This window comes from Rhinoderma darwinii, chromosome 4 (genome assembly GCF_050947455.1).
Source record: "Rhinoderma darwinii isolate aRhiDar2 chromosome 4, aRhiDar2.hap1, whole genome shotgun sequence".
NCBI classification, from domain to species: Eukaryota; Metazoa; Chordata; class Amphibia; order Anura; family Rhinodermatidae; genus Rhinoderma; species Rhinoderma darwinii.
The window spans coordinates 355,117,951-355,145,608 of record NC_134690.1 but is presented as its reverse complement, the minus strand read 5'-3'; the positions used below and the strand labels follow the sequence as shown (position 1 = coordinate 355,145,608).

Sequence of the window (27,658 nt, the reverse complement as noted above, 5' to 3'; positions counted from 1 at the left end):
GCTTTAAACACTATAATACATTGTTTAAGTAAAAAAAAAAAAAAAAGTCTTCAAAGGTTTACATAGCTTTTATGGGGAGGAGGTGAAGTTGAAAAGTGTCAATATTCACTTACTGCACAATTTATATTATACATAGATATAGTAGGAATTATTGGTGCTTCAAAAATATTATTTAGAAAAAATACCCCTACAGAAAACTGACAAATCGGTTTTAAGAGATTACTTTCTTATAGTAGATATAAGACATCTTGAAGCTAAATGATCATTAATAAAGACATCCAGGCAAAAGTGAACACTTGACTGTATGCTTGAATTCTTATGTGCAATACGTGCATGCAATCTTACTCTTGTAAGTGCAGGCACTCGTGCTCCCGAATTCTTCCGCCATTAGCTTCTAGGACAGGAAGTAACTGCTGGATTATGATATGAATACTCAAGGAGCTAATCTGTCTGTCACCAAGTCACCCACAGAGTTACATCCCCTCCTATCCTTCTCACTTGGTAGAACCAATGAACAAGACTATGAAAAATAGGATGTGTAGGGCACACAAAGACTACAGCCTTTTACTTCTTAGACAACGGCCATTACTAAGGTGGTAATAAAGCATTAAAAAAACACAGACATAAGAAATTTCTTTCTATTGAAATAAAAACTCCCTACACAACCCTCTTTCACCGTTTGTTTGTTTTTTTTCTTAAAAAAAGCATAGATCATCTAAGTAGTCCAACGAATCTACGACGTAGGCCAAACGGTCTAGCAGAGCCTACAAATAAAAGTTAGCGGTATGAAAACGAAAAAACGTATCCTCAACTAGAGCAGTCTTCTATCTTCTTTGTTCTCTGTGCAGCAGTAGAAACTAGAGGTCAATGAAAAATAATTCCCCTTCGTGTAACTCCAGTATCTGTCAACAGAAAAGTAATCTGATTTTTCCATTAACAAGTAGCAGAGTTCTACAAGTGCGGCGTTAGGGGGGGGGGGGGGGGGCAAATTGGGCAGTTGCCAAGTGTCCCATATGGACCCCTGTCAGAGGTGTAAAAAGATTAGCCCACTGGCATCTGTGGGCCCCTTCCCCTATGGGCCAATTGCACCCCCTAAAACCGTAACTGGGCCGAAGGAGAAGGGTGCACACCGGTGGCAATGGGTTGATATTTACGTAGTTTATTTGGAGCAAAGGGGCATTATTACTGTGTAAGGGCTCTAAAGGGGGCGCTATTAGGGTATGTGCACACACACTAATTACGTCCGTAATTGACGGACGTATTTCGGCCGCAAGTACCGGACCGACCACAGTGCAGGGAGCCGGGCTCCTAGCATCATAGTTATATACGATGCTTGGAGTCCCTGCCTCTCTGCAGGACAACTGTCCCATACTGTAATCATGTTTTCAGTACGGGACAGTAGTTCCACGGAGAGGCAGGGACTCCTAGCATCGTACATAACTATGATGCTAGGAGCCCGGCTCCCTGCACTGAGTTCGGTCCGGAACTTGCGGCCGAAATACGTCCGTATATTACGGACGTAATTAGTGTGTGTGCACATACCCTAACTGTATGGGGCACAAAAGGGTCATTATGACTGTGTGGGGGCAATAAAGGAGGTATTATTGCTGTATTGGGGTACAAAGGGGGCACTAAAGGAGGTATTATTACTATATGGGAGCACAAAGTGGTTATTATTACAGTATTTGGGCATAAAGGGGACACTAAAGGAGGCTTAGTTACTATATGGGGCACAAAGGGGGCATTATTACTGCATTGGGGCACTAAAGGAGGTATTGTTACTGTATTGGGGCACAAAGTGGGCATTATTACTGTATGGGGGCACTATTAATATGGGGGCCTGGTTACTGAGGGGACACTTTTATCGTGTGGAGCACCAAGACTAACATTTTTACCATCTGGGGAACTGTGGATAACTATTTTGCTTAAAATGTAGTGTATATGTAAAACGCAGTCACCTCTACCGTCTTTATACGGTAAGTGGAGGTAAACAGATGAAAAGCTTGAAAAAGCTTGACACATAATATAGGCAGTTAAAGAGGCTCTGTCACCAGATTATAAGTGCCCTATCTCCTACATAATCTGATCGGCGCTGTAATGTAGATAACAACACTGTTTTTTTATTTTGAAAAACTATCATTTTTTTAGCAAGTTATGAACAATTTTAGATTTATGCTAATTAGTTTCTTAATGACCAACTGGGCATGTTTTTACTTTTTACCAACTGGGCGTTGTGAAGAGAAGTGTATGATGCTGACCAATCAGTGACCAATCAGCGATAACTGTTGTTATCTACATTACAGCGCCGATCAGATTATGTAGGAGATAGGGCATTTATAATCTGGTGACAGAGCCTCTTTAAGGTATATCTTATATCGTAGAGGTCACTAACTTTAGGACACTTTCAGAACCATACAGCTAGAGCTCAAATGCAAGTTATTTTGATATGATAGGGCACTAAGCCCTGCTAAAAAAAATGATAAACATTAGCTATATGGACTGAAGGTTTGAGTGAGTTTGGCTCAAGAGACAGTAGAAGAAATTAGTCAATAAGAAATGGTATTTGCATATGGAGTTTATGAGAACTTCACAATACACTGTGTATGTACTGTTGTGTAACTGTTGTATATAAGTTTGAGTAGATTGAGCAGAATGATAGATGGGGAAACATAGGGGCTGCCATCATTATATTTTTAACAAGGGGGTAAATAGCACTGATCTCGTCAGGCTTTAACAATGTCCTGTTTAGGACCCTTTTTATGGGGTACAGGAAGAAGCCTACAGAAAACTTTGGTTTACCTTTATGTTCTTTTATACTATTGTTCATGACCAATTCAAATGAATGGGCAGCCAAGTCTTCCTTCTTGTAAGCAGCTCTTTATGTGTCTCTCTGCTCTTGTTAACAGAGGAGTAAAGAGCAGGGATCCCTCAATGATGTCCATATGCCCCAATTGTCCTAATGGACAACCCCTTTGAAGCTTCATATCTTATTAATTCACTCCTGACCAACTTTTATCCATAAATAAACAATGCATGTCACCAGTGGCGGATTAAGAAGACCATGTGCCCTGGGCTGTTACCCAAACTTGGGCCCCCCTTCTCCACCACCACCCTGCTGCGCCGTAACTATTGCTAACACTACCTAAACACTAGTACACAAAGTAGGCACATTATGCACAAAGTACACACAGTACACAAAGTACGCACATTATGCACAAAGTACGCACATTATGCACAAAGTACGCACATTATGCACAAAGTACACAAAGTAGGCTCATTATGCACAAAGTACGCACAGTACACAAAGTACCACATTATGCACAAAGTACGCACATTATGCACAAAGTACACAAAGTAGGCACATTATGCACAAAGTACGCACAGTACACAAAGTACCACATTATGCACAAAGTACGCACATTATGCACAAAGTACGCACATTATGCACAAAGTACACAAAGTAGGCACATTATGCACAAAGTACGCACAGTACACAAAGTACCACATTATGCACAAAGTACGCACATTATGCACAAAGTACGCACATTATGCACAAAGTACACAAAGTAGGCACATTATGCACAAAGTACGCACAGTACACAAAGTACCACATTATGCACAAAGTACGCACATCATGCACAAAGTACGCACATTATGCACAAAGTACACAAAGTAGGCACATTATGCACAAAGTACGCACAGTACACAAAGTACCACATTATGCACAAAGTACGCACATTATGCACAAAGTACGCACAAAGTACGCACAGTACACACATTATGCACAAAGTACGCACAAAGTACGCACAGTACAAAGTACGCACATTGTGCACAAAGTACGCACAGTACACAAAGTACACACATTATGCACAAAGTACACAAAGTAGGCACATTATACACAAAGTATGCATAGTACACAAAGTACACACGAGTACGCACATTATGCACAAAGTACACAAAGTAGGCACATTATGCACAAAGTGCGCAGAGTACACAAAGTACCACATTATGCACAAAGTACGCACATTATGCACAAAGTACGCACAAAGTACGCACAGTACACACATTATGCACAAAGTACGCACAGTACAAAGTACGCACATTATGCACAAAGTACGCACAGTACACAAAGTACACACATTATGCACAAAGTACACAAAGTAGGCACATTATACACAAAGTATGCATAGTACACAAAGTACACACGAGTACGCACATTATGCACAAAGTACACAAAGTAGGCACATTATGCACAAAGTACGCAGAGTACACAAAGTACCACATTATGCACAAAGTACGCACATTATGCACAAAGTACGCACAAAGTACGCACAGTACACACATTATGCACAAAGTACGCACAAAGTACGCACAGTACAAAGTACGCACATTATGCACAAAGTACGCACAGTACACAAAGTACACACATTATGCACAAAGTACACAAAGTAGGCACATTATACACAAAGTATGCATAGTACACAAAGTACACACGAGTACGCACATTATGCACAAAGTACACAAAGTAGGCACATTATGCACAAAGTACGCACAGTACACAAAGTACCACATTATGCACAAAGTACGCACATTATGCACAAAGTACGCACAAAGTACGCACAGTACACACATTATGCACAAAGTACGCACAAAGTATGCACAGTACAAAGTACGCACATTATGCACAAAGTACGCACAGTACACAAAGTACACACATTATGCACAAAGTACACAAAGTAGGCACATTATACACAAAGTATGCATAGTACACAAAGTACACACGAGTACGCACATTATGCACAAAGTACACAAAGTAGGCACATTATGCACAAAGTACGCACAGTACACAAAGTACCACATTATGCACAAAGTACGCACATTATGCACAAAGTACGCACAAAGTACGCACAGTACACACATTATGCACAAAGTACGCACAAAGTACGCACAGTACAAAGTACGCACATTATGCACAAAGTATGCACAGTACACAAAGTACACAGATTATGCACAAAGTACACAAAGTAGGCACATTATACACAAAGTATGCATAGTACACAAAGTACACACGAGTATGCACATTATACACAAAGTACACCTTGTAAACACATGAATATGGACATTAAACATACATGAATATGGACATTAAACACACATGAATATGGACATTAAACATACATGAATATGGACATTAAACATACATGAATATGGACATTAAACATACATGAATATGGACATTAAACATACATGAATATGGACATTAAACACACATGAATATGGACATTAAACATACATGAATATGGACATTAAACACATATGCACTTACCTTTTATGTCTTCACTGCAGCTCTTCTCCTGCTCACAGCACAGAGCCCGCCGACAGTCTCCCCTCCCCCATGTCCCGACAGCTAGCAGCAGAGGAGAGATGTTTAGAGCAGGGAAGGGGGGCTGGAGGGGGAGCTTCTAAAGCAGCACAGACCACGGCTGCTAAGTAGAAGCGAAGCTCCCCTCGCCTGACAGGTGCGGTCCTGGCACCGGGGCTCCCTCCGGTGCTAGCGACGCCACTGGGCATGAGGTGGTTCGGGCGGTCATGGGCCCCCTGGGAGCCTTGGGCCCCGGGCGACCGCCCAAAACGCCCTAATGATAATATAATATAATTATAATGATAATGATAATGATAATATAATTGGTGTAACCATCTATATTATGGTCATAACAATATCAGAAGTGAACTATCACTAATCGGTGGTGTAAGAAAATATTTCCATGTAAATGTACCTTTAACGGGGTTGTCTATTCACAGACAACCCCTTGGTTATAAGAGCTTCCATAGGTCTAGCTCCTGAGACCCCTGGCAAACAGCTGATTTTGCCAGGGGAAGTTGCTGTCGGCTGCTCATTTTCACTACAGCAGCCACAATAGGTAAAATGTATTAGATATTTTTTCTTTACTCTGGCTCATCATGGGGTGTCCTAAGCAGGGTATTTTTTACGGTCTTGTGCATGGGGCCTTACCTTGTAAACATACAAGAATTGGGCACTGTGTCAGGCCTCAAGCACACGGCCATGCCTGTTATCGCAGCCCGCGATTGCGGGCAGGGCCTGCCGCCGACGGCCGCGGGCTGCAGCCCACATTTTCAGCTCGTTCTGTCATACTAAATATGGGAGCACGGCCCATAAAACGCAAAATATATAACATGTTCTATCTTTTGCGGTACAGTTCTACCTACGGCACGGACACCTATCCGTAGCGATATGCAAAGGTGTCTGCGGCTAATAGAACCAGGTGTGTCCGCAATTTTGGACCGTATTACAGTCCGCAATTACGGATATTTTTATGGTCATGTGCATGGCACCTTACCAGAAGCCAAATACTTAACATACCTTCAGTCATTAAGTGTCAGTACCAAATATGTAATTGGACACATAATACTGCAGTGTTTCAACAAGAACATGCAAGCAAACTGGGCACAGAAACTTAAACTGGTTCACCAGAGGCTGGGCAATGCTCCAGTTAAGACTATAATACTGGGCATAGAACATATCAGAGAAACTGCACATAGTATTTATTACCGAATCTTCAGGAACTCAGTTTTTTCACTTGTCAAATATATGACTAAACCACTAGACATGCCACCGGATCACAAAGAGCATAATGCTGTATGTACAAATTTTCACTATTGACGAGCTACAATAAGTTAAATGTTTGTGCTGTGTCATTTTTTTCTGTAAAACATGTTGGGATAATTAACACATTTTTGTTTGGTTTTGCCGCTGTTTTACCACAATGGCCAGATGTGCGTTCAGTGATTGGCAATTCATCTTGTAGCATCCATAGCAGTCCCACTATTCCTACTATAAAAATATCTCTGAATTCTCAGATAAAAGTCCCAATGGGGTTTTCATGAGCAATTCAACAGGGAATTTTACAGCTAGAACACATCAGATAAAATTCTGAAGCTTTTTCCAAAGGCGGCTTTACATCTGCTTCTTTCTTTATTGAGTTGTAGCATTCCACGAATGGTGAATGGGAAACACCTGCCTCTGATTTTCCTAGCTTTAACAAACCCTAAAATGTAAAAAATAACTGCTTTATATGACAGTTCACAATTTTAAGTTAAGAGCTGTTATGTGACTGAAATAAAACTTCAGATTCCTTCTTATCATACTTTAAACTGTAGTTTTCTTCGGGCATCAAACAACAGAAAGTAAAGCCATATGTTCCACATGACCGGAAATATACCTGTGCTAGGAAGGGGTGCAAGAGATGTTTTTCTTTTAGAAATCGTGCTGTTCCTGTCTGTTTAACTAGTTAAATGCCAAGGTCAGTAGCGACCGTGGCATTTAAAGCGTTAGGAGAAGGAGATGGCCCCCTCCGATAGCCCAACAGCCCCCCCGCAGCGCGATTGGGAGGCACCGATGGTTGTCATTGCAGCCCGGGGGCCTAATGGAGGCCCACAGGTCTGCCTTCTATTTGCCACTGCTAAGCCATGCCTAGCATGGCTTAGCAGAAGCCTGTAAAAATGACAATATACTGCAATACATTTGTAATCTACATTTGCAATCAAACGATCGCTGGTTCAAGTCTCCTAGGGGGACTAATAAAATGTGTAAAAAAAAAAAAGGTAAATACATTTTTAAAAAGTGTAAAACAATTTTAAAAATTCAAAGAAAAACCTTATCCCATTTTTTTCCCAAGCACCATGTAAAAAAAAAAAAATGGTATCGCCGGGTCCGTAAAAGTCAGAACTATTACAATATACTATTATTCAACTCGCACGGTGAAAGGCGTAAAAAATCAAAACTTAAAACACCCAAACATTGTTTTTTGGTCACCTTAGCGCTAATAAACATGATATAAAAAGTGATCAAAAAATCGTATGTACCAAAAAATTTTACCAATAAAAACTACAGCTCGCCCTGCAAAACATAAGCCCTGACACCGCTCAATTTACAGAAAAATAAAAAAGAAATTGGCTCTCAGAATGCAGGGAAACAGAACAATTTTTTTGTTAACAAATAGTTTTTTCTTTGTAAAAGTAGTAAAATATTTTTTTAAAAACTATAGAAACTTAGTATCACCGTAATCGTATTGAGACGCAAAATAAAGTTAAGTTGTTGTTTTTACGGCAAGGATGAAAGCTGTAATGACAAAACCAAAAAAATCACTTGACAAAGACTTGACAACAGGGTATGGAAACACCTAGTGGCAGTAACTTCACATAACATTTTCCTGGATGAAACAACAAAATTTTAACAGTAAGTAAATTACAAATTTGATCTATATCAGGTATAAAAATTTGTGTCCATTTAAGTTACGGATTTTTGGTGCAGAGACAATAAATCTGCAGAAAATCCGCTGCTAGTGCACATGGCTTAAATGAAAAGAACAATTAAATGATTGATTGATTGATTGATTGATTGATTGATTGATTGATTGATTGATTGATTGATTGATTGATTGATTGATTGATTGATTGATTGATTTAACAAATGGTGTATGGTGAATTCACATGTGTCAGAACATATCACTAATGTGCCACGTGGTCAAAAATGGCATTGAAAAACCATGGTCATTTGCATCAAGTATGAACTGATTGAATCATGTTACCTAAAAGAAAAATATACAGTATACAATTATATGTGACAATAAGATAATAAAGATTATTTGGTATATTATTATTGTTGCTGAATATAGTATAGTCCAAATCTGTCACTGCAAAAACAGCACACAATTTGTTCTGTTGCATCAATTATATCCCTTTGTGTATGTAGAAACCAATAATTGGTGAAAATCCAGCAACAGGGACATCCCTGACTCTCTAGTACTATAATAGGATAATTTTTTTATTTTGCTAACATATTTGTCTTAAATTTTCAGCATGTTGGGCATTCTGTTTTTTGCTACATTGATTCCATCAATATCAACACAAGAGGCCGATGAGACCATAACATATACGGTAAGACATTTGATCGATTATTTTGATCACTTTTTATAGAAGAGGTGATGTATGTTTTAAGTTGTGCAATAAAACTTGTTCTACTATATTGTGACCAATATACATATGTATACATTTATATAACCAGCATTTTATTGAAATTGCATTGTAAGGTATGCTAGAAATGTGTAAAGGGCTATCTCCAATATTGCATAAAATCCCAAACCTGTCACTGAATGTCTGTGACAGGCAAATCTCAAAGTATATACCCGCCTTTGAGCAACATTATTTATGTATTTACTGTTGATTATATAGCGCTAATATATTCTGCAGCGCGGTACAGAGATCATCAACACCTACATTAGTTCCTGTCCTCAATAAGGCTCACAATATAAATTCCCTATCTCAAACGCATACATAGATACTAGGAACACGTTTAAATGACACCACTTAACCTATTGGTATGTTTTTGGAGTGTGGAAGAAAACCGAAGTATCCGGAGGAAACCCACGCAAACACAAGGAGAACATACAAACTCTATACAGATGTTGGTCAGATTGAAACCCAGGACCTTAGTGCTGTGAGAAAACAGTGCTGTCCATTGAGCCACCCCATTTTCAGATTATATTGAGAATTACATTGTTTTAAGAAACTTGAACTAAAGTATTACAGCCCAGAGCTGCATTCGCAATTCTGCAATTGTACATTTGAAGTTTGTTGGGCTCTTACGATGTAGTGGGACGTTTTTCTTACATCAGATTACTGTACAGTCCCCAAAATCTCTGGAGCAAGGTATGTGCAGTCACCGCCATCATGAAGTGCTAGGAAAATTTAGCTCTGAATCTTGTACCTTGGCTGAACCAATCATGCATGGTAATGGAGAGGTTGGAAAAACACTTTCGACCTACAGCTACAGTATATGAGGTGAATGTTCCGTTTTAGAAATATATTGCAGCTATATTATTACAGAACCTCAGTTATTCCTAAAGAAATTATAACTATCATTCATACATTAAAAGTTATTGCAACTTCCAAAATTTTGTGATGAGTTATTTTGATTACGAAATGAAGGTTCTGGAAATGTATCAAGGATAAACATGTAGGAGTTTTGTTGTTTGTTGCTGTTTTAATCACATTCCTCCGGATTACACAATGATTAAAAAAAAAAGCAAAGAAAGGCAATCAAATAATATACGATAATAAAATAAAAATAAAAAGTTTACTCAGTGCAGCGATATTCTGAAGAACACATGTTTTAATTTAATTTGGCAAGGCCATGTTAATATTCAGCGACAGTTGCCAAAACGATCCACACACATATTTTTTTCCTTTACTAGTCCCAGGGGGCTAATTGCTATAAATTAAATGAGTGATTAATATTCTGTGGCTTTCTGCCTGTGTTATTACAAAATTTGCAAGCAAAAGTGAAATCTATGAACATAAAATCTGAATCTACAATTCTGTGTATAAAACGACATTTCCTTTGCTCGATGGAGTAAGTTAGGTGAAAAAAAGAAACATAATAATCAAGTTTAGTAATAATCCATGTTCAGGAAAGAACAAATATTTTTTTCTTGATGAAGCAAGAAATTAATATTTGATCATCTAGCGGAAAAACAGTTGAGGAATATTTCTGTCAGTCTCACACATATGCTATCCATCGAGCATCCTGTATGTTAACAAATAGTGTTCTCATGTGTAATAGCCCCCCCAACCCCCGATCAGCTGTGTTATTTGTCTAGTGCTCCAGTAATTTTAACCAAATCCTACAAAAGCCCTTTAAGCTAAATTTTTCATCCCAATGTTACAATTAGGTCCAAAATTGGACCATCTTGATGTAAGATAATGAGCTATTCTTATGATCTGAATCACTTAATTTCAAACAAATGTTAAAAAATAATTCTATCCTACCATATACCATCCTATACGCGCCCTGAGATGTGCAGATATCTTATGACCATCAGTGTTTCCAGGCCACTGCCTGTCTATGCTAAACTTAGACCTTGGTGAAATCTTTCCAGCAAATTTTTGGCGTTTTTTGAGGAGACTGGCAAGTTTTAACTAAAATAAATTCCGCTTTCCATTTGTTTTCCTTTATTTGGTTATTGATACCGGAATTTGGCCAATGGAGGGACTGTAAAGCCCAACATTGGAAGGATTGATGCACAACTTAGTATGGTGGATTAATTAATGCATCATGGAAGGGGTGTGCTCGTGTGGTTATGCCACCTACATCGTGTAAATTAAACTTAGAATTGGTTTAATCTTAAGATTTGCGTACTTTCTTTATTGTAGTTTTCTTATAATTTCTAAAAATCTACCCAAAAATTGTGCAGTTCAAATTCTTACAAGACAGAAATAGAACGATAAGGAACAAATGGTTAGAATGGTATTCAGGAGGAGCACAGGATGGATGTCATAAAAATCTATTTCATATATGTGCCCTAGTGACAATTATGGGAGCCCAATTATGTTATTTTCTTAACTACAATAGTATCTATGTAAATGGTCAAAGATCAAGACATTCGAAAAAAGAGCTATTGATCTTCATGGCCATCTAAATGTTTGAACTTTACTACACATTTTCCATATTTTTTTATAAATAACAGCCTATTCATATAACCCCAAAAAATTATGCAACACATTTCAATCACCCGTTCTAAGCTGATTGCACAAATTTAAGAGGTTGTCCTATCTGGACAATGAAGATGACCTGGCGATCAATTGATCACCGCTGGTCTGACTTTTCTAACTTCCGGGAATTAACTGTTATCATCAAGGTAAGCGCCTAGTATAACATAGGTAAATCAGTTGTCCAGATGGGACAACCTCTTTAAAGTGAAAATTGAAATGTACATCAGAAATTTCCCAGTGCACAACCTTAATCACAATCACAAGTAACACAGATTTAATGAAACTTTCTATGCTATAAACAATGAATGTGTGTGTGTGTGTGTGTGTGTGTGTGTGTGTGTGTGTGTGTGTGTGTGTGTGTGTGTGTTTATATATATATACACTACCGTTCAAAAGTTTGGGGTCACCCAGACAATTTTGTGTTTTCCATGAAAACTCACACTTATATTTATCAAATGAGTTGCAAAATGACTAGAAAATATAGTCAAGACATTGACAAGGTTAGAAATAATGATTTTTATTTGAAATAATAATTTTCTCCTTCAAACTTTGCTTTCGTCAAAGAATGCTCCATTTGCAGCAATTACAGCATTGCAGACCTTCGGCATTCTAGCTGTTAATTTGCTGAGGTAATCGGGAGAAATTTCACCCCATGCTTCCAGAAGCCCCTCCCACAAGTTGGATTTGCTTGATGGGCATTTCTTGCGTACCATACAGTCAAGCTGCTCCCACAACAGCTCTATGGGGTTGAGATCTGGTGACTGCGCTGGCCACTCCATTACAGATAGAATACCAGCTGCCTGCTTCTTCCCTTAATATTTCTTAATAATTTGGAGGTGTGCTTTGTGTCATTGTCCTGTTGTAGGATGAAATTGGCTCCAATCAAGCGCTGTCCACAGGGTATGGCATGGCGTTGCAAAATGGAGTGATAGCCTTCCTTATTCAAAATCCCTTTTACCTTGTACAAATCTCCCACTTTACCAGCACCAAAGTAACCCCAGACCATCACATTACCTCCACCATGCTTGACAGATGGCGTCAGGCACTCTTCCAGCATCTTTTCAGTTGTTCTGCGTCTCACAAATGTTCTTCTGTGTGATCCAAACACTTCAAACTTCGATTCGTCTGTCCATAACACTTTTTTCCAATCTTCCTCTGTCCAATGTCTGTGTGCTTTTGCCCATATTAATCTTTTCCTTTTATTAGCCAGTCTCAGATATGGCTTTTTCTTTGCCACTCTGCCCTGAAGGCCAGCATCCCAGAGTCGCCTCTTCACTGTAGACGTTGACACTGGCGTTTTGCGGGTACTATTTAATGAAGCTGCCATTTGAGGACCTGTGAGTCGTCTATTTCTCAAACTAGAGACTCTAATGTACTTGTCTTTTTGCTCAGTTGTGCAGCGGGGCCTCCCACTTCTCTTTCTACTCTGGTTAGAGCATGTGTGTGCTGTCCTCTGAAGGGAGTAGTACACACCGTTGTAGGAAATCTTCAGTTTCTTGGCAATTTCTCGCATGGAATAGCCTTAATTTCTAAGAACAAGAATAGACTGTCGAGTTTCACATGAAAGCTCTCTTTTTCTAGCCATTTTGAGAGGTTAATCGAACCCACAAATGTAATGCTCCAGATTCTCAACTAGCTCAAAGGAAGGTCAGTTTTATAGCTCCTCTAAACAGCAAAACTGTTTACAGCGGTGCTAACATAATTGCACAAGGGTTTTCAAGTGTTTTCTAATCATCCATTAGCCTTCTAACACAGTTAGCAAGCACAATGTACCATTAGAACACTGGAGTGATGGTTGCTGGAAATGGGCCTCTATACACCTATGTAGATATTGCATTAAAAACCAGACGTTTGCAGCTATAATAGTCATTTAGCACATTAACAATGTATAGAGTGTATTTCTGATTAATTTAATGTTATCTTCATTGAAAAAGACTGTGCTTTTCTTTCAAAAATAAGGACATTTCTAAGTGACCCTAAACTTTTGAATGGTAGTGTATATATACAGTGAAGGAAATAACTATTTGATCCCTTGCTGATTTTGTAAGTTTGCCCACTATCAAAGACATGAACAGTCTAGAATTTTTAGGCTAGGTTAATTTCACCAGTGAGAGATAGATTATATTTAAAAAAAAACTGAAAATCACATTGTCAAAATTATATATATTTATTTGCATTGTGCACAGAGAAATAAGTATTTGATCCCCTACCAACCATTAAGAGTTCAGCCTCCTCCAGACCAGTTACACGCTCCAAATCAACTTGGTGCCTGCATTAAAGACAGCTGTCTTAAATGGTCACCTGTATAAAAGACTCCTGTCCACAGACTCAATTAATCAGTCTGACTCTAACCTCTACAACATGGGCAAGACCAAAGAGCTTTCTAAGGATGTCAGGGACAAGATCATAGACCTGCACAAGGCTGGAATGGGCTACAAAACCATAAGTAAGATGCTGGGTGAGAAGGAGACAACTGTTGGTGCAATAGTAAGAAAATGGAAGACATACAAAATGACTGTCAATCAACATCGATCTGGGGCTCCATGCAAAATCTCACCTCGTGGGGTATCCTTGATCCTGAGGAAGGTGAGAGCTCAGCCGAAAACTACACGGGGGGAACTTGTTAATGATCTCAAGGCAGCTGGGACCACAGTCACCAAGAAAACCATTGGTAACACATTACGCCGTAATGGATTAAAATCCTGCAGTGCCCGCAAGGTCCCCCTGCTCAAGAAGGCACATGTACAGGCCCGTCTGAAGTTTGCAAATGAACATCTTGATGATTCTGAGAGTGATTGGGAGAAGGTGCTGTGGTCAGATGAGACTAAAATTGAGCTCTTTGGCATTAACTCAACTCGCCGTGTTTGGAGGAAGAGAAATGCTACCTATGACCCAAAGAACACCGTCCCCACTGTCAAGCATGGAGGTGGAAACATTATGTTTTGGGGGTGTTTCTCTGCTAAGGGCACAGGACTACTTCACAAAATCAATGGGAGAATGGATGGAGCCATGTACCGTCAAATCCTGTGTGACAACCTCCTTCCCTCCACCAGGACATTAAAAATGGCTCGTGGCTGGGTCTTCCAGCAAGACAATGACCCGAAACATACAGCCAAGGCAACAAAGGAGTGGCTCAAAAAGAAGCACATTAAGGTCATGGAGTGGCCTAGCCAGTCTCCAGACCTTAATCCCATCTAAAACTTATGGAGGGAGCTGAAAATCCAAGCGACAGCCTCGAAATCTTAATGATTTACAGATGATCTGCAAAGAGGAGTGGGCCAAAATTCAAACTAACATGTGTGCAAACCTCATCATCAACTACAAAAAATGTCTGACTGCTGTGCTCGCCAACAAGGGTTTTGCCACCAAGTATTAAGTCTTGTTTGCCAAAGGGATCAAATACTTATTTCTCTGTGAACAATGCAAATAAATATATATAATTTTGACAATGTGATTTTCTGTTTTTTTTTTTAAATATAATCTATCTCTCAGTGGTAAAATTAACCTAGCCTAAAAATTCTAGACTGTTCATGTTGGAATTGTTTACATTTAAAGTCCACTCTTGGCTTTATTGCTGTCCAAATACTAACAAGTGCTTATCCAGCGTACGAGACTTGCATGTAAACGAATCAAACAGCTGGTCCGTATGGGCACAAATTAAACAGCAGTTTTCTTCACCTATTATAAACAACAGTCTTCCTTGGATCAGGCTTTCCACCCTATCCTTGTTTGGATTCCCAGGTTCTGACACTCTGCACTAACTGCAAAACATTTAACTCAGTAATGAGCCCTGTAGCTTCATCTGTAGTGATTTGGGTTATGTCGAAATTCTGTACTGGTGTGGGGGAGGGAATGGCAAATCCCTTTACCAATACTACAAAACATTACATAGAAATGCAGGCCCGGAAAACTAAGTTTTGCTGAGAAACGCAGCTTTTGTGAATTTCTCATCTCACCCACCTTTACCAACCAGTTGAGAAACATACCCCTTCCAGTACTTTCCCCAGCCAATCACTATATATATATCCAGTAGTTTCCCCAGCCAATCACTATACATATATGTGTAGTAAGTCCCATAGTTGTGAATGCCCATTACGGAAACAGCGTAGCATGCGATCTATGCTGTTTCCATCTAACATGGTCGGAAATCACATGCTTCAACGGGAACACAAAGCAGTAGAACAGGGTTTAGGGGCCCCGTTCTATAGATAGGTGCGGGTCCCAGAGGTGGGGCCTGTATCTATCTGACATTTATGACATATCCTGTGGATATGTCATAAATGTCCCTGATAGTAAAACCCCTTTAAATAAACAAATTTACTGGTCTTAATGAATGATCGATAATGAAATCTGTCTGATTTTCTAATAAGATATTGGAAAATATTTTCTTCGTATTTAAAGTGAATGTCCACCCTTGAACACAATTTAGTTTCAGGCTGCCTTCAGCCACCACTAGGGGGAGCATATGAGCTTACTTCAGAATAGTTATACATTGAACTAAGTAATAAAATAGTATGGAGTTTACTCCTCCTAGTAGTGGTTTCAAACATCCAGGATTTTATCATTTAACTCTGTCTATGCAAAAGACTTGGAGCTCTGTATTACTCTGACCCTATGAAGATTTGTACAGAATATTGGACCTAAATGTGACACAATGTTAAAAAGAGGACATGCACTTAAAGACTAATTTGACTTCACCGTAAATGGGTGTCTTCATCTGAATAAGTTGAGCAAATACGGCAGGTTGGAAATACAGTAAGAAACTGTACAGTGTTACGACCTTTAAATAAATTATTCTCCCATATCATTGAAATGCAACGTCATAGTAAAGTCAGGGCAATGGTAATGAAATAAAGAATATTGAGGGTGGCTTAATCCAGTTACTTTTTCAAGTTGGTTGTTATATTATGTATCTAAAAAAATCTCCTTTAATCTCTTCTCAGACCTCACCCTAGTATCCCAAAAGAGAGATGAGTAATAAAAAGCCGAAAGCTCATCGCTAGATTCTGGAGAATTCCCAAATGATAGCAAATAGGCTGATTCGGCTGCTTTGCTGCTTCTAGCTTTTTCTGTGAGCAAGAACTAGTAGGAAAAAAGCAGTAAACAAATTGAAAAGTTGCCAAAAAAATGCAGATGTGTAGTGAAGCCATTAGCATGTAAACCTGAAAGGCTAGATTAACCAATTTTCTTCATCTCCTGTCAGTATGTTAATCTTTTTGTATGCGTTATGTAAATTAGTAGTATATTTTTCAGCATTTTTGGTTTGTTTTTTGCTGTGTAGTTTAAATTAGTTTTGTAACCTGGGGGCAACATGTGTTTATTCACCAATTCTGTATAGGCTGCTGTTTTAAGCAAGCACAATCTGGGTCAGGTTCAGCCATTAGGACTAAAGTAATATAAAAAACAAGTAAGTAAATAGAACAAGCTACAGTACCAGGCATTGGCGTCCATATGGTTTAGCGGCCGTGCATGTGTAAACAATGAAGCGGGTCTGTGCTAATCGGCAGGGGTCACAGAGGTAGGACACCCATCGATTAAATAATATTGGCCTATCCTAAGAACAGGCCATCAATGTTTAACTCCCAGAGAAACACTTTAAATATTGATTAATGAAATGCAATTTTCTAATATAATGTATCAGTTCCCCACGGTTTTCAAGATCTCTTCTTACAGTCATTGAATGGTAATTCCAGAGGATGGAAATCTGTCTTGTCATGTGATGATGATCACACTGGTGCAAGACCCGTTAAAGTTACTATACAGTGTAAGCAGAAATGTTGAAAAAAGAGGAATTGATATAAAAGGTAAATTAGAAAAATGCACAATATTTCATTAAGCAATTAATAAGCTTCCTTTGCTGAAACTGGAATATTCCTTTGACATCCATTAGTGGGCATTTTTTATGCTAAAGTAGTTTGAAACATTCTCTGATAATGGGCGATTTATTGTTACACAGTTTTATGATTTGTGATTATGAAAGTTGTACTATATATATATATATATATATATATATATATATATTGAAAAATGAGCAGCAACTCCAATAATTTAGGTGAAAAAAGTGGGTACTTTATTGCCCGAGCAACGTTTCAGCTCCGTCCACTGGAGCCTTTCTCAAGCACATGACAGAGTGTAGGTTCACGCAATATAACAGGAAATCAATCAAGCAAAGTTACAGCAGTACTCAGTGAAACAGTTAACAAATCATATAGAATAACCAATATATGGCATCAGATATAGTATTGGTGTGTAGCAGAGAATGCAAACAATATATAAAATGGCTGTATTCGTACGTACGTACGTACGTACGTACGTACGTACGTACGTACAGGCAGGTATATGTAAGTAAAACATATAAACAGGGTGTGTAAACACAGGTGTTATGTTAATTTAAATAATTACATCACCTCTCATTATGTCACAAGTATTAATCGCCGAAAGCGTCGTCCGTGCATCACAACTGCGCATGTCTGGAAGTTAGTCTAGTTGCGAGTAATAGGATATAGACGGCGCATGCGCCGTAGAGAAAATGAAGCCAGGGTGGCCATGGAGGTGAGGGGAATATCGTATAGACGCCAGAGAGCGTATTTAAGCATATAACATAAGTATTTAATATTAATATACCTCTCGTCATCCTGAAAATATAAAGTATTTAGGGCGCTAGGGAAAACGATACTATGGATGTGTCCAAATATTGTGTGCACTTATAGTCGGGTAACATGGGTACATTGAACCATGTGCCAAAACGCCAAGGAAGCCTCTGAGACACTGAGTAAGGGAGAGGGGAGTGAAAACAATGGTCATCGTCGGATAACCACAGTACACACCCCAAAATGAGGGGTACCAGCAACAGGAATATGCGTTAGCATATTCTCCGGCTTAGGGAACCCCACATAGCACCCTGGTTTAAGTGGTGCTATTTAGTGGTGCTTAAACCAGGGTGCTATGTGTATGCCCTAACAACAGGAAATATGTTCAGACAGCCCGGGTGTCCTTCAGTGGACCCTGGGCTGTCTGGCCATACAAGTTATGGGCTTTGATCGCGTCACAGGAATTTTCTGTGACGCGATCAAAGGGCAGTCCCCCCTCCCTAAACACTGCAATCAGATTTATCGCGGCATTCAAGGGGTTAACGGCAGAGAGAAGATGTTTCTCTTCTCTCTGCCGTTAGAGTGGGGCTGTGGCTGTGTATTACAGCCGTTGCCCGCTCACAATCGCGCGCGGACACTGGCTCTCACAAAGGACGGGAATGCTCAACCTAATGCGCGAAGTACCCGCCGCTCAAGATGAGCATTCTCGTCATGTGTTGGCAACCAGTTAGTCATTGAATTCAGGTGTTTCATTAAGTCTCATTGCCGTAGGCACACCACCACTGGACTCTGTAGCAGTGGAAACGTGGTCTGTAGCGTGACGAATCATGCTTCTCTAACTCTATCTGAACTAGAATGGAGATTGTGAGACAGGCCCTTTCATTCAACATCAGTGCTTGACCTCACAAATGCTCTTCTGGATGAATGGACAAAAATGTACACAGACCCACTCCAAAATCTTGTAGAAAGCCTTCCCAGAGGAGTGGAAACTGTTTTAGCTGCAAAGTGGGAACCATGACTATGGATTTAGAATAGGATGTAAAAAAAAAATCCCATGTAGGTGTTCCAATATGTTTGTTCATACATTGTATGTGTGGATGTGTGAGTTCTAAAGTGGATTCAGATTAACGAGCAAATTAAGTTGCTAATTTTTGTCATTGTTAAAGATGGGCCAGTCACCAAGCTTTTAGTTGGTATATTAAATATTATACATGAATTTGCGCATAGCTAGCAATTTTTCAATCCTCACACATGGCTATTATTATTATTATTATTATTATTATTATTATTATTATTATATATAAGTAGGTACTAGATAAGCATTTAGAATTGCATAACAGAAGGTGCCCCTGATTATTCCAACATATATGATTCAGGTCAATAAAATGGGTATTTGCCCTCTGTTTCCCCCATGGCAACAATCCTTTAGTCTTGTCAGCATATTGCAGTCTGAAATATATAACAGTAACATCAGTAAAATATTTCACGATAGATAGATAGATAGATAGATAGATAGATAGATAGATAGATAGATAGATAGATAGATAGATAGATAGATAGATAGATAGATAGATAGATAGATATTTTATTTTTAGAGAAAAAATATAACTCGAACCGCCAAAGCTGGAGAACATACAAATGAACATGCAGTAATAAAACAGCTGATCTAGTGAACTTACTTTTACTCCCTTAAGTGCAATGAACCTTTAAACTGAGCAGTGACCAACATCTGTGTGCCAGATTCAGTGGATATTACTTTTCAACAAGAAAACACTATAATGCAACAGAAGTTTTAACTTGGACTTGAAAAATGTGCATCTAGTTAGGAAGAGCTTGGAAAATAGCTTTATAAATCGAGCTGTGTATGAAATAAATCATTGCACAGAGAAAAACATCATACTCTTGTAACCTGATGGCATAGAATAATTAATTATAAGATTGGTTTGATCCAAAAGATTTATACCATGAGAGTTCTTCTTGACAATCAATTTTAGTGCCTGAAATTGATGATAGTGAATCCAGAAAAATATTAACTATATTAATGTTCTGTTCCCATACAGCAATGCACTGATGGTTATGAGTGGGACCCGATAAGACAGCAATGCAAAGGTAACAGATTTGGGGCTTTGTATTCCTATACATTATTGCTTTGTATTCTTTATTTTTGTTACAATATACACAGGCACACATAGAAATATAATTATAGATCAACCATTAAGAACAAACAGGACAAAATATATTTGATTAGCATTTGCATAATTACTAAATTATTTATTTTTAGGACTGCTTCTCTGCATTCAATTTACTTACATTTTTGGATTCCAAATGCCCTTATCTTCTACATAAGGAGATCGGCGCTATAATGTAGGTGACAGCAGTGCTTTTTATTTTAAAAAAAACAATCAATTTTCACCATGTTATTAGAAATGTTAGCTTTATGCTATTGACCAAGTGGGCGTTGTACAGAGGAGTGTATGACACTGACCAATCAGGGTAATACACTTTTCTCCATTCATTTAGTCAGCGCATAGGGATTCTTTTAGATCCTTATGTGCTGTCTTACACTAACACATTAACGATACTGACGTGTTTACAGAGTGACTAGACATTCCACGGCATGTCTATTCACAATCCCGACACTTCGTTAATGTTTCTGTGGTAGATACAGCAGAGCAAGCGTAATCTCGCTGTAACCTGTCATTTACAGCATGATCTCGCGAGATTACACTTGCCATGCTGTAACTACCACAGAAACATTAACGAAGTGTCAGGATTGTGAATAGACATCCCGTGGAATATCTATTCACTGTCTAAACACTTCAGTATCGTTAATGTGTTAGTATAAGACAGCACATAGTGATCTCAAAGGATCCATATGCGCTGACTAAATGAATGGAGAGAAGTGTATGATGCTGATTGGTCACTGATTGGTCAGCATCATACACTCCTCTGTACAACGCCCACTTGGTCAATAGTAAAACACGCCCAGTTGTCCATTGAGAAACTCATTAGCATAAAGCTAAAATCGCTAATAATATGGTGAAAATAGATATTTTTTTCAAAAAATAAAAAGCACGGTCAGCTACATTATAGTGCCGATCTCCTTATGTAGGAGATAGGCCACTTATAATGTGGTGACAGAGCCTCTTTAAGAAGATTTGAATTGCCTCCTTTTTATTTCTAATATGATCCCCATAGTTGAGAGGTGTATTTTATTATCAATGTAATAAAGAAATAGCGATATATTTAAAGAGGATTGTCAGGTACACTGAGCAAAACAGCCCTAATATTTCTCAGTTAGGCATATGATCACCAATAATGTATACATTATTACATTTCTTTACCTCTTCAGCACTTTTCTGGGGCTTTTTCATGTTAAAATCTACATCTACTTTTCTCTGCCTATGGGAGGATAAGCTTGCTCATCTGCCTGTCTCTAACCCTAGAAAACTTTGTACATGCTGTAATGTTACATGAATGGGATCTCTTCAATCACACACTGTCACTGTACCCCCTCTTTGATACAAGGTTTGAAAAGGAAAAATACTTTTTATTTCTCTAATGACTTCACTAGCAATATGAGTAGTAAAGGAATTGAGAGGAGTCTGTGCAGAGAGAGGGGAAGGAGAGACTTTTATTTAGTACTTGGGACACAAGGGGGTGAAGCATGACAAGTATACCAGGCTGAGGCGTAACTTGAAGCTACTAGGTCTCCCAACTATTGTGTCATTTATAGTGCTGGTCTCTACATATGAGGCAGAGGGACCTTTTGAACCCTCTCAATCTCCAGGATGGGTGTGACCACAACCTATGCACCCTCTGTAGGTATACCCCTGATATCAGGACAAGTTCTGTGATATTAATGGTGCCAAGAGCATGACAAAGATCACTCTATAGGCCCATATTACTAGTAATGCCCTGAATATGGAAAATGTAAAAGGTAGAACTGACATAAAAAAGAATAGGAGGTTAGGTAGGACTTGTAGTTGATGATTGACTGAGCATTTCATTGCGTCACCTTGAATATGCCTTTAAATTGGAGGTTATAGATGGAGCAAGGATTTATATGCAGAGGATAGGCGAGCCCTCATCATGGTGTCAAGTTAAAGAGGTTGTCCAATAACCCAAAAAGAAAAAAAACAACTCCCCAAATACGAATATATTGCTTCCTTTATGGCACTACATTATTTTTTAAAAGAAATTAATATTTTAGTGTCACTAACCAACCCACAATATCCTCTACTTTCGGTTTTTAGGCAGACTAAGGGTACTATTTCACAGCCTGACATGGGTTGTGTAATTAAGCACCGATCAACGAGACAGCTTGCTGATCAGCGCTCGTTTTCTCCTATCACACGGAGACATGATTGGATATGTATAGGGACGAGTGCTCATTCCTACGATCTCTCGACCCTATAAATTTTTATCATTTCCCTGATTACACAGGGAGATGTCCAGCCGATAACAATCATTTTTAATTCAGCATAGAAGAGCAGATCAGCTGATGAATGAGCGTTTGCTCGTTCATCGGCTGATCGTTGCCCTGATTACACAGGGCAATGATCGGGAGCGAGCGTTCTTATTAACGCTCGCTTGCCCAATCATTGGCACGTGTAATAGGGCATTTAGTGATACAGCTTGTGCAGATAAACTACATATTCCATCATTCTTTTCTTTCCTCTCTGCAGCCTATTCTTCACCCACCTTTAGGCCTCATGCCCACTTCAGTGTTTTTCTTCAGGGTGCTACCCCTTTTTCTGACGGCTAGCCCCCTGACCCATTCATTTCAATGGGGCCATGCACACTTCAGTTTTTTTGATGGTCCCGTTGCTCCGTTCCGATCCAAAGTAGAGCATGTCCTACTTTGGTCCGAGATTCCGTGACCGTGAGGCCCATGCAAGTCAATGGGGCCGTCAAAAAAAGTGAAGGCACACGGAAGGCATCCGTGTTCCGTCCGTGTGTGACGGAGCCGTTGTCTAGCAACGGGCGGGTAGAAATACATTATAGAAATATTACACTAATTGGCAGCCACTTGTCTCTATCAATCACTGATAGAGAACAGAGGCTGCTGATTAAAAATAAAATGCAGTTCAAACGTACCCGGTCGTTGTTTTGGTGACGAGTCCCTCTTCTTCTTCCAGTCCGACCTTCCTGTATGACGCGGCAGCCTGTGATTGGCTGCAGAGGCGGTCACGTGGGATGAAGCGTCATCCCTGGAGGCCGGCCTTCTGACGTCATCCTGACGTGCGTGACCGCCACTACAGCCTGTGATTGGCTGCAGCGGTGACATGGATGAAACGTCATCCTTGGAGGCCGGACAGGAGGAAAGTAAGTATGAACTTATTTTTTTTTTTTTTTATTTCATTAAAATTGTATTTTCCGAGCACCGAGCATGGTACTGTCCAGGGTGCTGAAAGAGTTACCGCCGATCAGTGCAGCCCATTAACTCTTTCAGCACCATGGACAGTACCATGCTCGGCGCTCGGAAACGGAAACACGGAGTGCACACGGGAGTGCACACGGCCACTAAAACGGGCATATGGATCCGTCCAAAACGTCAGTGAAAATGGTGTCGGAAGTGTGCACGAGGCCTTAGCCTCTGTTAGGCTGTGCATGAGCTATGCTTCTCTATTCAGAGACAGAATTAAAAAAGGGGCTGGCTTAGGAAAGAAGTCACTACACCAGCCCCTTTAAGGTCACTTGATTGATGATGCGTCGACACCAACGGGAGGAGGAGGCAGGCAGAAATCACATGAGGCTGTGTCGGCGCGTTATCACGTAGAAGGAATCTACAAGATTTCCTGCACCACGTGATCGGGCTTTCAATCGGCGTGAAAATTCAAGTATTTTGGTAAGTTGCTTGGATTCTTATTCTAGGAATAACAGTGAGCAGATTTTGGTCTCTGGATAACAACTTTTAACACCCGCAAACCCCAGAAAGCAGGTTCCAATATTATTTTACTTCACAACCTTATTTTACTTTTTTCAACCGTACTAACTATGTAACTATGTAACCTTTCTTACACTTGAACAAGAGAAGAACAATGTGACTTTGATCTCACTGAATCCTGTTAATGTTGCAGCACTTTTTGAGAGACCCATAAAGGTTAAAGGGTTGTCCCGAATTAGAAAATTGAGGTTGCTTTCTTCCAAGAACAGTGCCACACCTGTCAACAGGTTGTGTGCAGTATTGCAGCTCAGCCTCCATAGCTTTAATGTAGCTGAGCTGCAATACTAGACAAAACTATGGACAGGTATGGTCTTGTTTTTGGAAGAAATCAGACATTTTTTTTTAAATCCGGGACTACGCTTTTTTGACTACTCATAGAAAAATAGGATGGGGCCAACCTGACATAGCAAGCTGTGGGGGCCGATTATATGCTCTTTGCCCATCAGCGGAAAGATACATAACCCATAAAGGTGATATGAAGCAGGAAATTAACCTATAAATTACTGTATAATGATCTGTCCTCTTATTATAATGACATAATATTTTCAAACCTTGTGTAAAAGGTTTTATACTGTGCAGTATAAAAAAAATGCTGAAATATAATATCTAACTCCCTTATACTTTGGCTCATTCCTAATAGCCTCTATTTCTTTTTACAGATATTGACGAGTGTGGAATAATGCAGGAACCTTGCAAGGGAGGAATGAAATGTGTTAATCATTATGGAGGATACCTTTGCTTACCGAGAACTGCACAGATTTTGTTAAATAATGGTCAAGAAGACACAGTTGTCTCACAGAATTCTGGATCCCAACAAAGCACTGGCCAAAATGTTCATGTAGAAAGATCAAATGGCCCTCCAGATACCCAACGCAATCTGCCCAGTACCGTTCAGTTAATGCAGTGTGCGTCCGGCTATGAACTAAATGCACAAAACATGTGCCAAGGTAAGAACAGAATTTATTTTCTATCTAAATATGTATATCTGTATAAAAATATAATTAATATAAATTAAAGAAGATCTGTCCGTTCTCCTAAAATGTCTGTTTCAGTTTAAAAAAAAACATAAAATTAAAATTTTAAAATATCTCTTCTTAGAACTCTGTGTTGTGCCATTCCCCCGTTATTCTTACGTACAAGAAATATTTGATTAAAATGACAATTGGGTGTTACCATTCCCCTTGTCAAAAAGGGTGTGTCCCTACATAGTCTGAGATTGTGAGCACTGATTGGACATTGTCAGTCTGTATAGGGACACCCCCAACTGGTAACACACAGTTCTAAATTTATTCATACATTTTTAGGAATAACAGGGGAACAGTGCAACGTAAAATTCTAGGAAAAAATGCTCCAGAATTGTTATTTTATGGGGTATACAAGTAATTACCAAAATAGACACGTCAGGAGAGATGGCAGATTCTCCTTAAGATATATTGATAAATACATTGAACTGAAAACACCAACTGTGCAAAGTTGTTCAAAGACTAAACAGATATTTATTTGAAATCGATGTTTTGTTGCTAAAAAATCATTTGAAGGCTGGTCACCATAAACTGTGTACTGGTAGTGTCATATAACTTCTAGAAGCATTGCTTTAGATCTTATTTTCAGTTAGTTTTCATGTTTTCTTTATTTATGGGTAAGAAATATGAAAGCCTAAGTCTCCTGTATATATACATTTAGTGAAGTATTTCTTTACTAGTAGTGCACAGCTTTAAAGTGAAACACCAACTTTAAAGAGGATCTGTCGCTGGTTTAGTAATGCCCTATCTCCTAACTAATCTAATAGGCGCTGTCACACTGATAAGGCTAGTGAAAACGAAGTCCCAAAACTTTATTATTTTAAAAGTTATGAGCTTTTTTTCTAAATATGCAAATGAGGCTACACTAGACATGTGGGTGTCAACACCAGCGATTCTCCTGAGGTGGAGCCTCCTCACAGCCTCTGACGCTGCCCTATCAGCATGAAGCTGCTTCACACAGTATGAGAGACTGAGGCCGGAGGGAAGGAAGATCACTTAAAACAGCCAAAACTCTGTGGACCACCTAGAACAGTGGCATGTGAAAGATGAAATTCTAAACTTTCATTTGGCACCAGGATCGCTTTTCCAGCTGTAACACAACCGGAGATATCAAAAGTTGAGAACACAGTCGGGAATGGAAGCTGTATACTATTAGATCAGGCTGTATTTGTCATGGCACGGGGTGTGGACCCACTGGGCCGTACCGCCTAGCAGGGTAGCAGCTGGCCAACAAGGTACAAAACAATGTCTATAGTTCGGAACGGGTACCTGAGGCAATGTAGACAGTGGCGGAGGCACGACTTGACTTTCACAGCAGGTGGCACCGTGGATGCAGCGTAAGACACGACTTAACTTTCTCAGCAGGTGGCACAGTGGAAGCAGCGGAAGGCACGACTTGACTTTCTCTGTAGATACGATAGCACGGGATACAGGGTACAGGCAGCAGGAACGGGTAACACTGGGAACTGGAAAACACTGGGAGACCATTTGCAAGACAAACTTAGGTATACAACAATGCTCAGGCGAGGAACAAGTGGGCAGAGCCCCTTTTTATAGTCCAGCAGCCATTTGGGCTAATTATTAATGGGTGACAGCTGGACGCGTACTGTCCCTCAAAGGCCGTGCATGCGCGGGCGCGCGCGCCCTTCGGGAAACAGTTCGAAGACACGGAAGTGAGTGCCCGCATCTCCCTGGAGGGAGCTGACGCCGCGAAGACAGATGTCCATGGCCGGGGTCGTCATAGGGTAAGTCTGAACGATGGCCCCCAGCCATAGACGTTACAGTATTGCTGGGCTGGGAAAAGGAGAACTGTATGCTGATTGGACACTGTCATACAGAAAACATTACACCGCCCAGAGTGAAAAGTAAGAGTTACCTCCCATTTGGCTATTAGAGCCACATTAGCATATTTAGAAAAATGCTCATAACTTTGCAAATAATAAACATTTTGGAAAAGACATTACACTGTAGTTATCAGCATCATAGCGCCTATTAGATCAGTTAGGAGATAGGGCATTAATAAACTAGTGACAGGTCCTCTTTAAGTGTTATTTTCTTTTTTCAGGTCCAAAATTCTGTGTTGTTTAATTATTATTATTATTATTATTATTATTAATTTTTAACTATATGGTTATGGTCATACACATGAAATCGGATCTCCATAGACATGTACACTCCACTGAGCATGCATGTCTATTTCAAATATGAAAGGGGAATAAGCTGCTGCCAGACCGCACTGCCAGCGGATTATCTCCCATGGAAACAAAGGATCGGGCATGTTGACATCCAACATACTTGATCCTTCTTTCCCCTATCATCTGTCATCAGTGAAGAGTCAGATGGCTCCCATTAGGGGCATTTTAACACTTGAAATCATTTAAAGTGGAGCTCCCAAATTGGCATCAATTCAGTAAAGTAGAAGCTGCAGAAAGTAGAGGTTAACTGTTATCCAGATTAAGTTATACCTCCACCCAAAAACTAATTTCATACTACACAATCTAAACCACTATATAGTCTAGATTGTT

At 39.5% G+C, this 27,658-nt stretch overlaps 1 protein-coding gene across 1 annotated transcript in view; it reads left to right on the top strand.

Moving 5' to 3' along the window:
- Window positions 1-27,658, top strand: part of EFEMP1 (EGF containing fibulin extracellular matrix protein 1) — a 72,185-nt gene that overhangs the window by 10,727 nt on the left and 33,800 nt on the right. Inside the window, exons 2-4 of the mRNA XM_075862985.1 lie at window positions 8,880-8,958; window positions 20,222-20,270; window positions 24,771-25,058. Coding sequence (XP_075719100.1) covers window positions 8,881-8,958; window positions 20,222-20,270; window positions 24,771-25,058 — 415 coding nt within the window. The 5' untranslated portion in view covers window position 8,880. The remainder of the gene's footprint in view (window positions 1-8,879; window positions 8,959-20,221; window positions 20,271-24,770; window positions 25,059-27,658) is intronic.